Below are 18641 nucleotides of genomic sequence, written 5' to 3'. Positions count from 1 at the left end.
GACTTCCACGTGTATAGAGGTATCTTCTTTCCCTAATTAAAGGCCATCTTCTCTATGTACGATGTAAGGTGAAATCTACCTACACAGTCATATCCTCACTATGCGCCGTGCGCGAAAAAGGTTTATAATAATAATTCACCAAACTTGACACATACATTTCTTGGTCTCACCGTCCAGGCCTGACTCATGACCGTTAATGGCTGCTAGTTGGCTATGAGTATGACCACCCCGCGGCGTCCCACGTCTATTTGCGTTCAGTTTTTTTTCACATTGAACATTTGTTAACGGCTTTAAAATTAGACATGCCGAAATCTCATAGTCAGTAAGCAGAGGAAGCAAGCCAGAACTAAGTCCATTCATCACTGTAGTAATGGAGCTGGAAAAGAACAGCAAGGGACCGGCAAGTGGATAATTGCTTCGGTCTGCCAACGGCTAAATCAGCCTTGTACTCACAGGGTTGTTAAATATCCAGACGAGCAAGCAGATGGCCTAGAAGTGAGTCTTTGTTCGTCGTACTCTGACAATGCTTTGCAGGTTGGCTTTTAGGAGTTCGAGCGCCAAGCCAAGGGTGTGCCACATCTACTTGATAAGTCAGGGCCCTTGTATGTGTGTCAGTTTGTTTGAATACTGATCTGCAAGCACACTTTCGACCGCTCGTTCCAGCTCCCCCCGAAACGCTACCCTTGTCTCGCTTATGCAGATCAAACATCCAGATCCCATGAGAGATACCATGACTCTGGCAACCACTCACGGCTTCCCATCTAGCCTTTCTTCACAGGTGAGACATTCTGCCATGATTCGTTTATCGTTCTCACGTACCCAACCCCAATCTTCCCTTACATGTGGTAGAATGGTTCATAGGAGCTGACGGCACAAGGCTCTGCACGTAATCACATTTCCTGCTCAGTGTGAAATGTTTCAGAATTCATCTCGCCTCCTCTCCACGACCTTCTTTGACCTTTCTAGCTCTGATACTCAAGTTCGGCACCTCACCTCTATCACAACAACGAAGATGATATTATCAATGACAGTGTTTCCCGTGTAGCCGCCTTCATCTTCATACTTGATTGTCTCTAAAAAGACCATGGCAATAACCAAGATACCTCCACATAGCCGAGTTGTTTCGACACCAATCGCAGCTGTTGCACAGGAACACGTTCAGTAACGTCAACTCTTGGAACGCGGTTATCGTCGGAAGTTGCTGACCAGCACGACGATTGTACCTTTTGCTGCTACTGTGAATTGTCAGCTTCACAAAGGCAGTACCATCGTGGCAGTTTTATAGGAAGCGAGGGGTGGGCTTGCCGCACCATGTGAGAAGGCCTTGTGCAACGACTTGTGAAATAAACCCAGCACTGAAATCCTGATAAATGCATCAATGTCCTCCGTTTTATCCAGATCACAGGTACTTTCACACAATTTGTAGAAACGTAGATAGAACTCATATCAAGAACAAGTGACAAGACGAACCCGTTGGGACGTGGCTAGGATAACTGACACTTAACACAATGTCATCTTGGCTACTCTTTCAGACCTTAAAGAGAAATATAAAAGTCAAAGCCGTGGGGAGAACTAGGAGATGGTGTCTTAAACAACTTGAACAGATGTGGAAGTAGTGTCAGCGCGTCCAGACCTAACACCTTTCTCTCTGTCTAAAAGTAAGAAACAAATATCGTAACAAAAACAACTAGACATAAAAGCGTCGTTTGTTGAAACATAGACCTCTCCGAAGCCCTGCTTTTCTCCTCAACTTTTCTCCCTCCTGCCAGCTCAAGATCTGACTCCTTATGGATGAGCGCCACTGCTGGAACCCTGGTCGCGACAACGCCACCTTCAACATCTCCAGTTTCGAGGACCCGGGTAAAGGTTTCCAAGCTGATCGTTTCCCACAGAGTGATGGTTGAGTTGTGAATTGTCTGAGTTCCAATGGGCGTTGGCTCGCTATGACCGTAATACCCACACAGTTCTGTGAAGCCATAGGAAGATATTGGACCTAGAACTGAGAAGCAATCGCCGTTGTTGTCGCCTTCGAAGCCGCTACAAAAAGGCGTCAGTATGAGGAAATCAAGCGGAATAATTGCTTAAATACCTCGGGCGACATATCTTGAGAGTCTCGGAGGGCAATAGGACTTGTTTCCAAACCTCTCCTGGGTCTGAAGGCTGTGCTCTGCCGGGCTCCTAGTGACCGAGCCAGCGAGAGTAACTCTGCGTCAAGTATCCCGAGATCTCTGTGAAGGATCCACCTTCGTTAACGAGGGCAGCGGCAGTGGTCCAGCCTTGGGGGCAGTGAAGACCGGGAGAATAATAATGATAGAATCCATGGTCAAAGATCTTCGCATATACATCAGTCATGAGCTTATCGAAGGCGTCTCCCGATGGTATGCAGTCGCCAAATGTTTGGACACCGGTACAGATTGGGTAAGCCCAAAGTATGCCGGGTTCTTCTGTCACACCCAAGTAAAGATGGTCTGTTTCTGTGGTGCATGATGTTGGCGCCGAATAGATCGTTGTTAGCGGGCCAAAGTTAGTAATGGTGGCTTTATGACCAGCCACAGCTGTTGCGGTGGGCATCTTGGGACGAGGGTCAAAGAAGTCCTGAGTGTCTTCACTCAGGCGTTTAGAAAATAAATCTCACCATTCTAGGGCTTAAAATTGGACAACTACCAAGTATATGTATCTATTCTTTGAGCACTCCAAGCAAGCTTAAAATCTTGCTGCGACAGCATGATTGAGTGGCGCAGTTTCTCTTGGCAGTTCAAGTAACTCAGGGAGGCCTCTCCATCTCCTGCAATGGCTAATAAATACGATTGAGGGTAGCTTGGCTACTTCTAAAATCGGCCTAGTTGGAAGAGGCACAGCAGCTCTCCTTGGCGTTGCATTGTAGGCGGGGTGGGCTGCTTGAGGCTATACTCGCATGTGATTCAAGTGCATAGCCGAGGACATGCAGAGTCTCTCCGCATTCTACATTCTTTGTATGCCCTCATGATTGCTTTTACAACTCTGAATTAAGCACGGAGTGGGATGCCTGCTGATCCAACGCCACTGCGAGCTGGATTGTGCCCGTTTTTCAAGGCAGCAACAGATGCTAATCTTTCTTATCTACCGTCGGCTTGCAGGGTGATAGACCGGATATCTGAGTACTACGATCGTAGCCGTCCAGTTCGATTCGATCTAGAGCCAGCCTGCCCAATGATAATCTGGGCTCTCTTTCAGAGCTATCGTCGTGATGACCCATGCATGGCCGGGCAGCCTGGGCCTCTAATGTTTCAGTGATCTCTTGTGCTCAAGAATGCTAGAATTTGGCACCTATCTGGAGAGTTCTTGGACAGGAAGGAAGAATTACGAAAGTCTATTGGAAGGCTCAAGAACTTGAAGATCTGTTCAAGCTCCTCCCATGAATCTCAATTAGAGGCTGTTGTCCCACTCCCGTCCGTCTGGATGATCTGGATGTTGGGTGCGAGCCCAGGAGGCTACCTAGCCGCACCCCCATGTCTTCTCTAGGCTGATAAAAGAATATTCGTGCTCGAATCAACTACCTCTGTGGATGGCTGGAATTGGGTAGCAAGTATCAACTTCGATCAAAATGGAATAATAGATAACAACGGCCATTGTAAGCACTCGACAGGTGCGGATGGACAAAGACTATGTCGTCCGAGGTTCTCCCCAGACTCCCCACTATCTTCTCACGCTTTATGTTTCAAAGAAATAACACGGTAATAAATCATTGGGAACAGTTGGATACCACCTTTGGCCGGTTTCATTATGACGCCATTGCCTTTATCCTTCATGACGCCAACATTATTGGGATACTTGAGAAAGTGCTGATTTGAGACGCGCCTTACAGACATTTGTAGTTTGAGGCCTAATTGAGATCTCCGTATTCATAGTGTAAGCGACTCAGCTCAGACACAAATGGCTCGTCGTGATATGTTGAATAATAGAGCAGCCTCCCTTAGCCCCTATCTCATATGTAAGTGTTTCCATATAATACATAAGACCTTATCTAAGATCACGACCCTGGCTGAGAGAAACTATGGTGCTAGATTTCTCTTCCTCTTTTTGAGGTTCTCTTTGCCTCTCGGGGAGGCTGAGATGGTTCAACAGGCTGGCGCATCCGAGAAAATCTGGATCTGTTCTCGCTAAGACTATCAGTGGGCCAAATTATAGTGACCACTAACAGATAACAATATGTTCCTTCATTACAAAGTAAATAGGCGAAATTCATCATGCTGGAAAGGGCGGGCTCCTGAAGTTGGTCACGCTCTACAGATGTGAGCGCATTCACCCGTTGTCGGGTTGAAGAACCTAGCGAGGCAGAGATCATTCGGAAAGCCAGACAACCGTGACCAGAAGAATAGTCTGGCTACCGTGTCTTCGCTTTTTAATCCCTAAAAGTCATAATAGGTGTCTAAATGATTTCATAGCATTAGTCTGGCTGAAGCTTGCTGCTGTCTTCTGCAAGGGATGAACTGCATAGTCTTACGGAACTTGGCCACCTAAGCTTTACGGTCCACGTTAAGAACTAGATGAGGGAATCTTTCCATGGGCGGGTCATTAGAATATGTACCCTCTGGGTCACACTAGCCTTTCATCACAACATCAGAATCGCAGGTGTAGATAAATCAGTTTTAACATTCTATCCGGAAGGGACTAGACTATCGTAGAGAAGAGAGTCTTCACCTTGAAGCTCTGTGCGCCGCCGGGGGCAGGGCAGCTTGCTAAAAGTGAGGATATTGGCGGAGGATACCAAGACTCTTTTCCATCGGCATACACTACCATTCTAGAAGGCAAAATGGCAGCGCCGAGCTTTTACGGCTCTAAGTGGAAGTTGGTCTTCAGACGTCTGCTGGCTGTACTTGAACTAGGATAAATGGAGGAAGGCCAAGGGGCCTTCAAAGACAATCTGAATCTGACCCAATCGGCTCACAGTCCGATGCTTGAAATGTTTGGATAACATATCCTCGATTATTTATGGTAAAGCTAGTATATACAGAATGATACAGTAATAGTTTGGGGAGCCCTCGTGGGTTCTTCTCTTCTATTACGATTAAGCCCTTCCGGCACGCTCCCTTACATCAATTACCTCCTCTCCTCCAGATGCTTTCGCCTTCAATGCGTCCATCGAAGTCGAGCAACTGTTGTTGTTGTATACGCTTAGCACGACTTGACGGAAGTGTACTTGCAAGCGGCGCTAACACCGGAGCGGAGCTCCTTGGGCTCCTTGCCGGGGACGGTACCCTCGTACTCAGTGCAGATCTTCTTGACAGAGGTAGCGCAAGTGCCAGTGATGGTAGACTTGTCACCCTTGTTGGAGTTGATGCCAGTGAGGAGCTTGCCGTTGTAGGCCTTGACGTTCTTGACCACGACGTTGCGGGTGCCCATCTTCTTGCAGTTACCGCAAGATCGGTAAAGCTTTCCGAAGTCAACGACAGTGAAGCCGTCGATGGTAACCGTACCAAGACCGTTGTGCTGGATAACCTTGTCGTCGGCTCCAGTAGCACCACCTCCCTTGACGAGAGCGTTACCGTCACCCTTGAGGGTAAGGGCATCCTCGCAGACCTTCTTCCACCAGACGTTCTCGATGGTGCAGGAACCCTTGCAGTGAACGCCCTCAATCTGATCGGTGCCGATGATGACGTTCTTGAGGGTGGCTCCGTTCTCAAGGATGAAGACGGCATCCTTGTCGCCGCCCTCCTTCTGACCAGTGCACTTCACACCACGGCCGTAGGTCTTCATGCCGCCATCAAAGGTTCCCTTGACGGTCTGGGCCGACTTGTAGGTGACGGAACCCTTGGAGGCGGGGATGGGGAAGGAGGCACGCTTCTCGAGGGCTCCCATGGTGTTGGGGGTGATGTTGCCCTGAGGAGTGGCAATAGCGGCAGAGGCAAAGAGCCCGGCGATGACCATGGAGAACTTCATTTTGATAGTGGTGAGTTGTTGGTAGAGAAAGTGTTGAGTTTAGAAGTTGTGGAAGGTAAATATGAATCAGTGAATGAATGAGTGTATAACCACCAGGGTCAACGAGTGTAAGAAGTCGAATTGTTTGAAAAGAGAGACAAAGATGGCAATGAGGAATGAGTAAAAAATCTTTACAGCAAACGGATGAGATTGGAGCTTTATAAGGAGGAAATCAATCTCTTGCTGAGCCTTCGATATCACAGCTCGTACATCTCCTGTCTACCCTGGCTTTGCAATACGAGCTTTCTGGCCTCGGTAGCCCCGGCCAGGAGTTTCAGATCGGCCTCATTGATACAGGCATGCCTGACCATTGGCGGAAATTTTAAAACAAAGTGAGGGTCTCTCCATCGACTCTTCCAGAGCCTGTCACCTGTCAGTGTGGGGCCAATCCTTTGGGATATTGACCAGGGATCGGTCATCGATGCGGCCCTGATCTTTCACCGGTGACTACCCATTTAACTCCATACTGTCAGATTATCCTTCAACTCCTAAGAAAGGTATGATTATGAGATTCGAATAGGGCTCGAACTGCGAAACACTACCTCTTGCAGACAAACAACGACTCCTTTCCACGTAAAATCTGAGACGACAGCAGTCGGTCCGGAAACATGGCCCGTAAGGCGTAGCCCTGTTTAGTTAGCGCCCCAGTTGCGGAAATGAGATGGGTTCACTCGCCCACCCAAACATCCTGGACCCCCTCGGTCATTAGTGTTAAAAAGAAGCTTCATTGAGCTTGATTTGGCGGGAAAATGTGAGCCTCCGAGTGACATGCTAGTGACATGCTGGTGACATGCTCGCGTAAGATGACAAGTCCAACTCAAGTGTCAAACCATCCACTGCCAAACCGTCACCGTTTTTTTCTTCAAGATGCATGGGATCGAAGCCAGGGGTATGACCCATGCCAAGCCCCTCGACTGGGTTTATCGGAACTCTCGGCGATCTCGCGTTCATCCTTCAAAGTCTCCAATCGCTGACCAAATTTGGAAACCATTTCGCGCTTCTCATGTAGGGTAAGCTTTTCCCTGACCATTTCCTTTCAATGTCGTTCCTTGCAGAGTTTTTAGGTAAGGAGTGAGATGGAAATTTCTATTCAATATGTAAATAGAGAGAACGTTTTATCTATTTCCATATTTAACATGTGTTGATGTAAAAAACTGAATGTCTCGTCTCAGTGTGTCACGTTTTGTTGAAACGAAGTCTACTTAAAGGAAGATTTTGTAGCATCCTTCCCAAAAAAAAAACATGTGGTTTATCACCAACTTGGGTGATTTCGAGTATCTGTAATACAGCCACACACCTCCTTTGCATTTGTCATAGGTATTAATAGTTAAATGAATAGATCGCACTTTTTGTCAAGTAAGAAGGTATATGTCCGATGAAACATTAGTGAGATAGGTTGGGATAGCCCATTGGGAGCAGCCGTCAAGTAGGAGACGGTGTGACTTCACTCATATACCGTATGGAGATGAGAACGGCGACGGCCTACAACGCGTGCAAGACGGCGTGCATGCAGCCATCTAGGAGGTGCTCGCTACTGTTGTCTCTTACGATAAGAAAGAATCACTGATTGTCTGAGGCGCTCCAGTGCCATGTTAATAGCTTGGTTTGTGCTTGCATTGTTAGAACATGATTTGCTTGTCACTCTCGCCTGCCGGTTCTGAGATTATTGTTTATCGGCCACATGATGCAGGCACTCATTTGTGGTTTTCAGATATAATCATATTGTTATGATGCCAAATGCCAACGTGCGATTCATCATCGTTGACCTCGACACGCTTAATGGTCAGCCAGATCTCTTGTTGGTTGGGCAGCTGCAAGACTTCTCTGACTGTCCAGCGCACATTCGATTGGGAAAGATGAGCATATTGGGTGAGCGCCTTTCCAAGCCCCCCCTGATTCTAAGGACCTGCCTGGTGGCGGGTCGTGAATGCTTGCAGTGCGACAACCAACACAACCTTCTCCTGGAGCCTAGGCCAAGGAATGAGACGATCCACAAACAGAACTATCGTAACAATACAACAGTGTTATCATAATTGTCTTCTTGTGACTCGGTCAGCGGGCAGTATATCCTATGTCACTTCGTTGAAGGTCTTCCTTATGATGGACATGGTCGGAAGCCGTTCACCGCTTGTTCCCCATTTTGCTTCCCCATATTGCTTTGCGCCCTAACACTATTCCCATCGGTGTGGAAGTCCCACAGTCCGGCGGCTATTACGCAGTTTGATACCTGATCATTTGTGGACTTGTACGTCGCTGTTTCGAACTAATGATGGTACCCATCTCCACTCAACATTATCAATTCCTCCTCATGCAAGGTGTTCGAAACGCCATCTCAGCTGGATAACCGACATCCTTGTCCCAGGCATACGAATGCCAATCTCGTCGACAGGCGGAGTTCCTACTTTTTCTTCCGTTTACGGATTATTCTCTGGAGGATATGTTTGCCCTTTACGATTTTGGCAACGCATCTTTCACTGCTCACTGAAAACATGCCCATGACAGGGGTGCATTCTCCTAAATGCCATTGATGGCCTGCTCAAGTGATCTGTCATTTCATATACTCAGATGGTGAAAGTCTTGCACTCTCCATGGCCTTTGAAGTCTCTTCTGATCTGTTGATATAAAATTCCTTGTGGTGAGGCTATGGATTCCTTTTGTTGCAGTCTTTCAAAAAAAGAGAAAAGCCTTGCGTGAGGGATCAAAATGTCTTCTCTAGTAAGCCAGGCGGCCTGGAGTTGGCCGAATCTGGAAGTCTAATATTAGCACGAGGCGGTTTCATAGTAGGAAGCATAAGAGTCAGACTTAGAAGTGCCTTGTTCTTATAAAAGAAAGACATGAAGACGGTTTGTATTTATGGTGGGTTATCGGGGTCACGTGGAAGTTAGCCATGAGTCGACCGGTCGGAGAAACCCCGGCTGAATTGGTTTGTAGAAGTGAGGATGTTCCCGATTAAGGGGCTCAATAGACTAATTTAATCTAAAAGAATCAGGAACACGAGCACAGACGGCTGAAAGTCGTCCACAAGGGCAATCCAGCTTTTCAACACAAGAACAGCCTTGCACTTCGACACTGACGGGCCATGGTGACATTGTCTCGAACCGTAGAAAGGTGCCGACGTTTCTATCAGCGATGGTAGAGCCATTTTCCTCAGCCACTGGGATAACCTCAATTACCCAGAGCAGTAATGTAAAATGTCCAAAATGTTTAAAAAGCGTAAGTCTTAAGCCTAAGTTTAGTGTTCGAGAGCCCAAGTCCAGTACCCAAGCCGTTTGCCCGTCGCGGAGCGGCTTGAGTCAGCCAAATGACAGGTAGCTTCTGATCACATTCAGGTCACTTTTGCCCAACAATTATCTCGTTAAATCCAGGCGATCGATTAGACAGTCATGGAAATACAATGAGTCCACCCGGTCGTTGGAATGGAATGTTGGATGATTCATTATTCCCCTATCGCATTCCTGTAAGATCCCGAATTCTGCCCATGAGGGCGACCATCGACTCACCCTGTGAGATAGCCCTTGCCTTGCTACCAGGGAGAATCATTGTCGGTGGCGGGCTGACCAACTGACAGCAATGTGCCTCGTCTTGGCGGACGAGATCGAGATCGCTCCAAAACGACCCTTGCCTTGGCCCAAATAACCAGCTGTCAGACCATGCTCCGAGACAAAGACTTCTTCTTTTGGAAAATTGCATTGAACCTGGCGAGCTGGCTAGAAACGAGAGCATGTGTCTCCTCGCAGAGGCTTCGAGATGCTGCCCTTGCGTTCCCAGTTGTGTCCATATATGGTATTTCCACCACCAACAGCTGAAAATTCAAACATCTGTCGCACGATCGGCATATGGCTGGCTGTTTCGGATCGTGTTGCGAGGGCATCTTGCGCTCTGCAATGCGTTTTCTCCCCAGGGGGTTTGCTTGTACGACTGATAAAAAAACAGGCGCCATACCTCACATTGTTAACAAACTCGCCATGCCAATACGCTCGTGCACCCACTCTAGTCGGCTGTTATATCAACTTCATCTAAGAGGTTGATGTTCAGGCTGACAAGATGCAGAGCAACCTGTCTATTCTCGTGGTGGTTATTGGCATCAATATCGCCGGGGCTGCCGACTTTGCCCCTTCTTCTCTGTGTTTTACGTACATCTCGACCTTTTTGGAACCAGTAACCACGGCTGCTCTCCGTCCGGACGCTCTGAATCCTTCAAGCTCCCCATCAGAGAATATCTCATTCTTGACAGCCTGCCTGTCACTGCCATGCATCTCGGTTCAGCCGCCAGGTTCTACTCGATCGTTCTTTGACCCCGATGAATCATCTGGTACCGAAGAAGTCTCCCGACCGACCACTGGTAGCTCAATCGTACGAGTCGATTTTGCTTCCTCCAGTGAAATCAGAAGGCCCAAGCCCAGTGCTGATTCCACAACCCCGACGGGCTTCATCATCACGAGGTCCACATCCAGCCCAGCTTCAATTGACACCGAAATCCAAACTTCCGACTTGAGTGTTCAGTCTAGAGCCTTGAGGGACTCTACCAGCACCAGATCAACATCTAATTTAGCATCAATAAACACTGACACTCCTGAGCTTGATCGATTAGTCGTCTTCTCCATCATCCAGAGTGTGGAAGAGGACGTCGATGCTACAGACAGTTCTAGGAAAAGAGGCTTTGGAGGTTTTGTCGGCAATGGAAGCCTTCATAATCCTGACAGCTGCATCGATGCCAGGTCATTTGTTTTTTTTCAGGGTCGACTCTTTGACGACGATGGGCCCATATACTACCAGGCTGGAGATAGTCACAAGCCGTTTCGGGGTCAAGAACCGCTCCCTGAAGGGGCCGTTGACACGGGTTTCTTGACTGCAGGAGATTACCTTCGTTGGACTCATGTTAGACTGCCCAATGGCAGAGCGAGCTTCTGTCTGGAACCTGTGAGTGGGCAAGTCTACATTGCATTCACCTCTCAGCCATCGGGATGCTTGCCTGCTTCTTTGTCCATTTTATTAGGTATGTTGGTGGCTACATACATACTTCTTTCCATATTAACCTGTCAATAGTCTCTGATTGTCAAGATGACCGATTCGCCTCTGGCACCTCACGGAGTACCCTGGATGCCTCGGCCACCCCAGACGCCACCTCCCCAAATGTTGCCTCCACACATACCACCGTCTCCAAACAAGGTCTATCGACAACTCCAGATCCCTCGTTTATCTCTACCCCACCAACAGACGATCCTCTATCATCAAAAAGCACAACCAGGGCGGTCCCCACGAGGTTTATATTCACAAACTCGTCTAGCCCATTGGCATCCTTCTTCATGACTTCGACTCCCCTTGAAAGTGAGAGCGCTGAAGCCAGACTTGAACAAAGTTCTTTTTCTGATCACACTTCATTAGTTGACCTGGCAACATCGACTGGCCTTGAGCTTGAAGAATGTCCATCTATGACATGTTCAGTCGCCCCCGGCTCTATGATATTGGGCTCTACGCAGGCTCCTGGGCTTGCCAGCGCCGAATCCAGGTACATGGATACTTCTTCTTCTTCTCTCTCCACTTCGTCGGTTAACCTCCTGTCATCTACCAGCTCCGAGTTAGAGAGGTCTTTCTTTTCCACCCCATCTTCTCATATTGCGAGCACTCTTCCTACATTGCCAACATCCGTCTTTGTGGAAGACTATCCAACAAGTCTCGACTCCACCATTATACTCCCCAAAACGACTAGCTCCATGGCCACCGAGTGGATAACCTCCGAAACAACCAACTCAGAGCCAACTTCCGACATGACTAGCTCCGAGCCAACCATGACGACTGACTCAACGGCAAGCTTGACAACACTCCCCACAACAGATGACACAACCGATTCCACTACCAGCACCGCAATGGACTCAACAACCTCCGACTCGACTTCAGACTTCATAACGACCGACCCTACAGATTCTACCTCAGATTTTACTACCCAGGATGAGACGACTACGACCACAATGACCCCTACCACCAGCGAGTGTATACCTTTCGGCGCCACTCCCTCTCTCAATAACCCTACTGTACTTGTAAGCGACAGCCAAAGCGTCGACGACGATTCCTACTCAGTGTCTCTACCGTTCACCATTGGCGCCTTTGATGTCTATGACACAACTGTCTTCGTCAGCACAAACGCCATGGTCTCACTGGGATCCGGGACTCGCGTTTGGTATTCTCGCCCACTGCCGGCTGATACCGTCCCGGAAGTCACGGTGTTTGCGTATTGGTTCGATCTTGTATACCGGGGCTTCCCAGGACACGGAGTCAGGTACGAGGTCTTTAATGGACCTCAGGGCCGTTAAGTCACCTTTGAGTGGAGGGGGTTAAACTATGCGACACAGACTCTCCGATTCCTTATCCAACTCAGTTTCTATGAGGACTTCCCTGGCCGGCTCAATGTCTCGTTTATTACTACGGCGAATAAGGGGGAAGGTGCCACTATAGGAGCCCAGAACCGGAGAATCCCAACCTTCTTACAGTGGTCGTATAATACTCCAGGTTCGGTCCCGGACGGGACGTATGTTCTGTTCGAAACCGATGGAGGGCAGCCTATGTCTATGAGGACTGGCCAGCTGCCACGTTGGGGCTGTTCTGATTAACCAAGTCCCTGATTTCTCTTTCTACGTTTTACCTCTTTAGAAAAGCCTCGGCTAGCATAAGTGACAGTGTTAGATGTCGAAACCAAATACGTGATCGTCAAGAAGACTATCTTGGAACCAGGGCTTATAGAGCTAATGAGAGTGGATGCTTGAGCTCACCTTGCATCCTGTAAAAGATGACAATAGACTCAACTTGTGGGACGATTGCATCAAGCACTCTGATTCATTCATGGTGACTGATTGCTCTCGGGATTCGGTAATTCGAAGGGGTGGCTACTTTGGAACGAGCGCCTGTCTCGAGCCTACATCTACAGGATTAGCCACGAGCCTGGCTGCGCCGCGCATGTTACTTGTATGAATGATGTTGGGACTGTGCTGTGGTTGGAGAACGAGATGGAATAGCAACTCTTCGGATAGCTAGGTAGCTGTCTTGTTGGGGTTTGTCGATCATCATGACTAATACTGGGCACCGGTATTTTGCTTGATGGTTGATGTGACGTGGGGTTCTCACACAAATGAGTCATACCGAACTCTAATCTGGCTGAACCGGGAGAATAGACTTGACTCCGACCTGTTTGAGAGATGAAATAGCTGGTACAGCTCCTTTCGGTCAATCGTCTTTTATTGGAGATCACCAGCGAAATAACCTTAACTCGATATACTAACGGTTTCGAATCATGGAAGCACCCAGCGATGTCAAGGATCGCCTTCGTGCATCTTACAATGCCATGGCTTCGCAATACAATACCTGGACCGAACGCCATCATCACCTGCGTCAAAAGTACCTCAATGAACTTATCGCCCACTGTCCAGAGCTTGTCACTACCAGTGACGGCAAGAAACACGAGGTTCTCGAGCTGGGATGTGGTTCTGGGGATCCCTTCCTCTCCACCTTGCTCTCGCGGGCCCCTGCACATGCCAATGACCTATCGGATGTGCAACTTGATCTCGCACGCAAGAACCTCGCAGCTCATGAAGGTCGCGCTACTTTCTACCCTGGCGACATGATGAAGCTGGAGTTTGCACCTGAGTCTCTCACGGCAGTCGTCGCCCTGTACAGCATCATCCATCTCCAGCAGGAGGAGCAGAAGGAAGTTTTTCGCCGCATTGGGAGCTGGCTTGCGCCTGGGGGTGTTTTTCTATCTACATTTGACACGAACAAGGAGTCTGGCATTGTGATTGACAAATGGCTCGACGACAAGGGGTGGATGTTCTGGAGTGGTCTTGGAAAGGATGAGACAGTTGCGGCTTTGCAGGCGAGCGGATTGAAAGTTGAGACAGCTGCGTTGGAGGGAGATGAAGAGGAAAAGTTTCTCTGGGTTATTGCTAAAAAGGTGTGAGGTAAACTAACGAGGTAGTACTCCGTACATCCATTTTGTTTATTAACACATCACCTTCGGTCACCCTATTTCCACTCAAGCCTTCATGACAGCACAACAAAATTACAGTTTCACATTCCCAGATTGCCTGATGCTGGTGGAAGTGAGTGAGATTAGAGGCAAATGGGTTCCATTCGCCTTGGCACTGCCTAGGAAGGTTGTCAACAACAGAGACAATAAGAATGACTGACACCGCGAAGAAGCCGACAAGATAAAGGCTCGGCTGGGCCCAGCCGACCACAAACAGCTGAAGGATTGTTCTTGAAGGCAATTAAGAGAACCCTTAACTAACGCCACCTAATCAACGCCACTGACTAGGTAGCTAGCCGAGGACACCCATCTTGCAGCATTCGAGTCGACATGAGCGAGGGGCCAAAACAGCTTCCTCCTGGGCGCGCGCCGCAGTGACAAGTTCCAAAGTACCTGGTGCCGTCACAGAAACAACAATCGCTTCGCCTAATCTCCACCAAAGGGCAACACCCCCGCCCCCAACGTGCCGGGGGCGTTCCTTGGCGTTGGGGAGAGCCTTGCTTGTCCACAGCCTGAGGAGGATGAGGCAGAGGGTTCACCTGAGTTTTGACTTGGAACAGATAGCGTGGTCTGTTGTGTTAGTGTTGTGATACTTCCCAGAGCTGCCAATGCAGCTGGCATTTTGGCCTCCTGGTTGAATCATTCCCTGGCTCATACGATAATATTTGTGGAAGCGAAGCGATGTGGAGGACCAGGAAAATTTCCAAACGCTTTTCCCCTTGTCACAACAGTCTTACTGGGTGCTTGATCCCTGTCGCCTGAGTCCTAGCTACCCACAGGGCTAGGTAGGAATAGGAATCTCCGCCACGGGCGTCTCAGGGCGCGCTCTGTATTCTCTGTTCCACACTCTCGGGTAAGGAAAAGAACTTCATGGTTAGAGATGGTGTCCCGTCCATCACCTCTCTATTGAAAGAAAGTGAGCACGAGAGAGGCAAGTCCATGCAACCTCAACGACCCATACCAAGTAGTGCTGCATCTGTGAAGCGATTGACTAGTTAAAGGGTACGGAAAATAAACAACCGAGAAAACAATAGGAGATGGGAGAGTACGCACGACACTCCACCAGACAGCTCTTTCAACGCCATCACAAGGCGACCAAAAACCGCCACCTTGGTGTCACTTGGGAGTTTTCCCTGATGTTGGTACACACAATGCTCCGAAGGGTTTGTCTACTTCCAGGGGATTATCAGCTAATAAAAAGCAGGTCCTCTCACACCTCTATCTATCTTCTGGCTCAGTTATCCCATCAAGGGCCGGGCTTCAACTATAAAAAAAAACAAAAAAAAAAACAATATATACGTCATTAGAATCATATACCAATGCTAACACAAAGGCCTTTTTTTTTTAGCCTTTCTGCTGCCTGCGGCCGAAGCCCTCCCACATCTCAGTCCTGCCATATATGCTTAGGGTTATTCATGTCCCAGTTTCTCTTCGCTCATCTAATTCATCAATCTCTTTGGGCGTCTGCATTGGTGTGCTTCATCGTCTGGAGATGATTGGCGCATTCATGCCCCATTCACAAGTGAGCGGTGGATTTAGCTTGAGAGAGCTGGATTCGAAAGACACCATCAACCACGAAGGCAACAGACACAGTTATTAGTTGATGACGGCATAAGAACCCGATATTTTGAAAGATCTAACGTGATTGTATTCAATTCATATGGTAGGAGCCGTACAAGTAAGTTAGGCTTTGCGTGGTGAGGTTATCCGCAGCACTTTTGTCGCTCTTGTCCAGCTCAGAGCGATCAGCCAAAAGCGGGGACAAGAAGACACCTGCAAATCAAAGGTAGAATTCAAATAATGGAGAGCAGCATGAAGATCGCTTGGAGAGTTGAGGCGGTTACCAAGGGTTACAGATTCTTCATTCTTTGGGTTGGTCTTTTAGTTTCTTCTGTACTGGGTCTATCCCGGTTCCCATCAACTCCCAGCTTCAAACTTTTTATCTATCGCGGTGCCTTTCAAAGGATTCCATTGTTTTAGGGAGTCATTCCAGTGAGTTTTCAAACTTCTGTGCAGCTAGATAGATATTTCGTTCACCAGAAATATCTGGCTTTTACTGACAAGGCTTTCGAACATATTGCAAGAATCTCCTTTAACCCCCCCTTAAGCTTTGGCTCCTCGGCAGTACCAGTGTATAATAGTCCAGTTGGTGGGTCCTGCAAGATATCCATAAGAGTTTGCTGGTCATCAGGCTGACATTTCCTCTCTGCATTGGTATCCCTGGCGTCGCTCACTCTGTCGTTCCCCTCTTTCCCGTCGACTGAAGCTGTTTCGTGGTCGGGCCTCGCGTCCTGTTGGGTTGACAAGCTTGACTGGCTTTGTGTTCTCGCGGTCAGTCTTATTGCTCGTTCGAGCATCTCTGTTGTCTCTTTGGATCGGGGGGAACTGGCAATCAGCATCCACAGAACCTGGTGGAGCTTCATGAAGGTGGCCCATTCGATGGCACTCCAGACATCTGACTCGACCGGTCTGGGCTTCTCCATACTTTTGTGCATCTTGACCATTATCAGCTTTGCAATGTCGTGTCTAACTGGGCTCACCGCTGCCCAGCTCAAAGCATCGTGCTGCCGCTCATCTGAGCCAAAATCGGCTGTTTCCAACCTGGCAGAGCTTTAGAGGGCCCTCATGGCGTTCTCGCGCCCCGGCTCGAAAGCGATAAATAGTACAGTATGGCCGTTATAATTCTTAAGGGATGCGTCGACATGGCACATACGTTCCAGAATAAGGTCAATGGTGGCAACGTTACCCGATGCCGTTGCGGAATGCAATACCGTCCCCTGATGCTCTGATATTGCGTCCACATCAGCCCCTTGTTCCAGCAAGAGACTCAATATAGCCTTGTGTCTCCCAGGCTGGAACTCAGGATTGCTTCTCTCCTCCTCTTTCAGGTCATCAGGGCCCCATATCTCTGAGTCCGAGGTGATGCATCCAAGTGGGTTACAAGCATTATGCAACGGTGTTCTGTCCCAGTATGTCTTGTAGTTCACTGAGACTCTCCCTTTCGGGCCCAGCATCAGCTTGACCACACTCTCACAGCCCGCGTCTATCGCTCCGAATAATGCCCGTGATATTGTATCTTGTGATAACCCAATTGCTTCTCGATGGTCCAGCAGCAGTTCCACAATCTTGGTATGACCACGTGCAGTCGCCATGTTCAACGCATTCCGGCCATTGTTAGATTGACAGTTTCCATCAATGCGAGTCTTGGATCTTGTAATCATGTCCAAAGCAATTTCTCGATGGCGGTAGCCGCAGGCGAGTGCGAAAATCGGTACCGGTCTGTCGAATATCCGGGCTGTACAGTCTGCGCCGGCGTCGATCAGGAGACGGGCGCCAGTCGCGAAACCCCGCATACACGCAGTACCAAGTGGCGTGGCTTTGTTATCAGATGGCGTCTCCAGCTGAAGGTCTTCATTCTCTGACCGGCGGACAAGTAGCATTTTCACGATGCCTTCACGATGATTTTGGATTGCTGTCATCAGAGGGGTGCTTCCATCCTTGGCACGCATATCAAGCCTCGATCCTGCTTTAAGCAGCATACTGACAATCTCTTCATGACCTTTGTAGATTGCCACGTGAAGGGCTGTCCAGGTGTTGGTAGATTCAACTTTGTCAAGGGATGACAGGTCCTTTTCGAGAATGTGTTTGACTGCACCAACATGACCGTGGAGGGCTGCTGCAAAGAGAGGGGTCCTCTCACTGCAATTAAAGACTTGCGTGCTGGCGTCATGGTTGAGAAGCAGTTCAACCACATCTGCATGTCCGCGTCGACAGGCCAGACCTAGTGGTGTCTCGCCGTATTCTCCCTTGGCCTCGACATCTGCGTTATTTGCTAGAAGCTTCTTTGCAAGCTGAAGATTGCCTGAATAACAAGCAATGTGAAGGGGATGGTCATTTGTGTTGTCTGCCACTGTGGTCTGCGCACCAGCGTTGAGTAGCTCGATGGCAGCCTTTTTCAGATCTCGTTCGACGGCAATGTAAAGTGCCGTCTGGCCTCTTTCGTCTCTGGCGTTGATCCTCGACTTACTCGCTCCATCCAGCATGGCCCTGAGCTTCTCTATTTCTGCGTCACTGGAAGGGTGGTTGTCTTGATGCATGTCTCGAACGAAGGCATGCCAAGAGTTCTGATTGTCGTCGCTGCCCTCAAGGCTTTTGCTCTGAAGTTCGGCGAGGGTTTCAGTTGTTGGTCCATAGATATTTTGATGAACTGCCGTCTCGCCCTCGTTTGGGGGAGTGGGCACAGCAATTTCCGCACTTCCATCCTCGAGCCCATCCTCTGTGTGGGTAGCGGTCTGATGATGGGTGGCTTCTTCTGACTCCATGGTATTCAGGGTTAAAAGAAGAGGACAAGCAAAAGCGTTACCAGAATAAGGCGCGAGAGTGAGAACAAACTTGGACAATATAAGGGTTTGGAATGCCTACCAAGCAGCAAGAAAATACTGTAGTTGAAGTGATCTCAGGGGTTAGAAGTGCTGCGGCGTTCTTTCTAGACTGACTCACCGACTGTTGCTCCAAGTTCGGTCAGGACTTTCTACTCCCGCATCAGCAAGAAGCGAGTGTCAGATCCGGCTTCATTTTTCATGGCGCAACGCATCGTCTCACCTCCCTGTGGTGCCCCGCTTCCAGGCAACAGGTGACAATTATGACTGCATATTACCGAGCTTAC

The 18641-nt window shown here is 48.8% G+C and overlaps 4 protein-coding genes across 4 annotated transcripts; 2 read left to right on the top strand and 2 right to left on the bottom strand.

The window, feature by feature from the left end:
- Positions 1 to 5154: 5154 nt before the first annotated feature.
- Positions 5155 to 5919, bottom strand: NCS54_00898800 (Pectate lyase; the record flags this gene model as incomplete). Its single annotated transcript, XM_053154348.1, has 1 exon — positions 5155 to 5919. The coding sequence occupies one exon, from the start codon at positions 5917 to 5919 to the stop codon at positions 5155 to 5157; it is 765 nt and encodes a 254-aa protein (XP_053010323.1).
- A 4083-nt stretch (positions 5920 to 10002) lies between these two features.
- Positions 10003 to 12269, top strand: NCS54_00898700 (Hypothetical protein; the record flags this gene model as incomplete). The annotated part of the gene is made up of 3 exons (XM_053154347.1): positions 10003 to 10954; positions 11005 to 11286; positions 11344 to 12269. The coding sequence occupies 3 exons, from the start codon at positions 10003 to 10005 to the stop codon at positions 12267 to 12269; spliced, it is 2160 nt and encodes a 719-aa protein (XP_053010322.1).
- Positions 12270 to 13243: 974 nt separating this feature from the next.
- On the top strand, positions 13244 to 13906 carry NCS54_00898600 (Methyltransf-25 domain-containing protein; the record flags this gene model as incomplete). The annotated part of the gene is made up of 1 exon (XM_053154346.1): positions 13244 to 13906. One exon carries the CDS (start codon positions 13244 to 13246, stop codon positions 13904 to 13906), a length of 663 nt encoding a protein of 220 aa, XP_053010321.1.
- Positions 13907 to 16587: 2681 nt separating this feature from the next.
- NCS54_00898500 (Hypothetical protein) lies at positions 16588 to 18297 on the bottom strand (the record flags this gene model as incomplete). Its single annotated transcript, XM_053154345.1, has 1 exon — positions 16588 to 18297. One exon carries the CDS (start codon positions 18295 to 18297, stop codon positions 16588 to 16590), a length of 1710 nt encoding a protein of 569 aa, XP_053010320.1.
- Positions 18298 to 18641: the final 344 nt, after the last annotated feature.

Source organism: Fusarium falciforme, chromosome 7 (genome assembly GCF_026873545.1).
Source record: "Fusarium falciforme chromosome 7, complete sequence".
NCBI classification, from domain to species: Eukaryota; Fungi; Ascomycota; class Sordariomycetes; order Hypocreales; family Nectriaceae; genus Fusarium; species Fusarium falciforme.
This window is presented reverse-complemented; position numbering and strand designations above follow the sequence as displayed.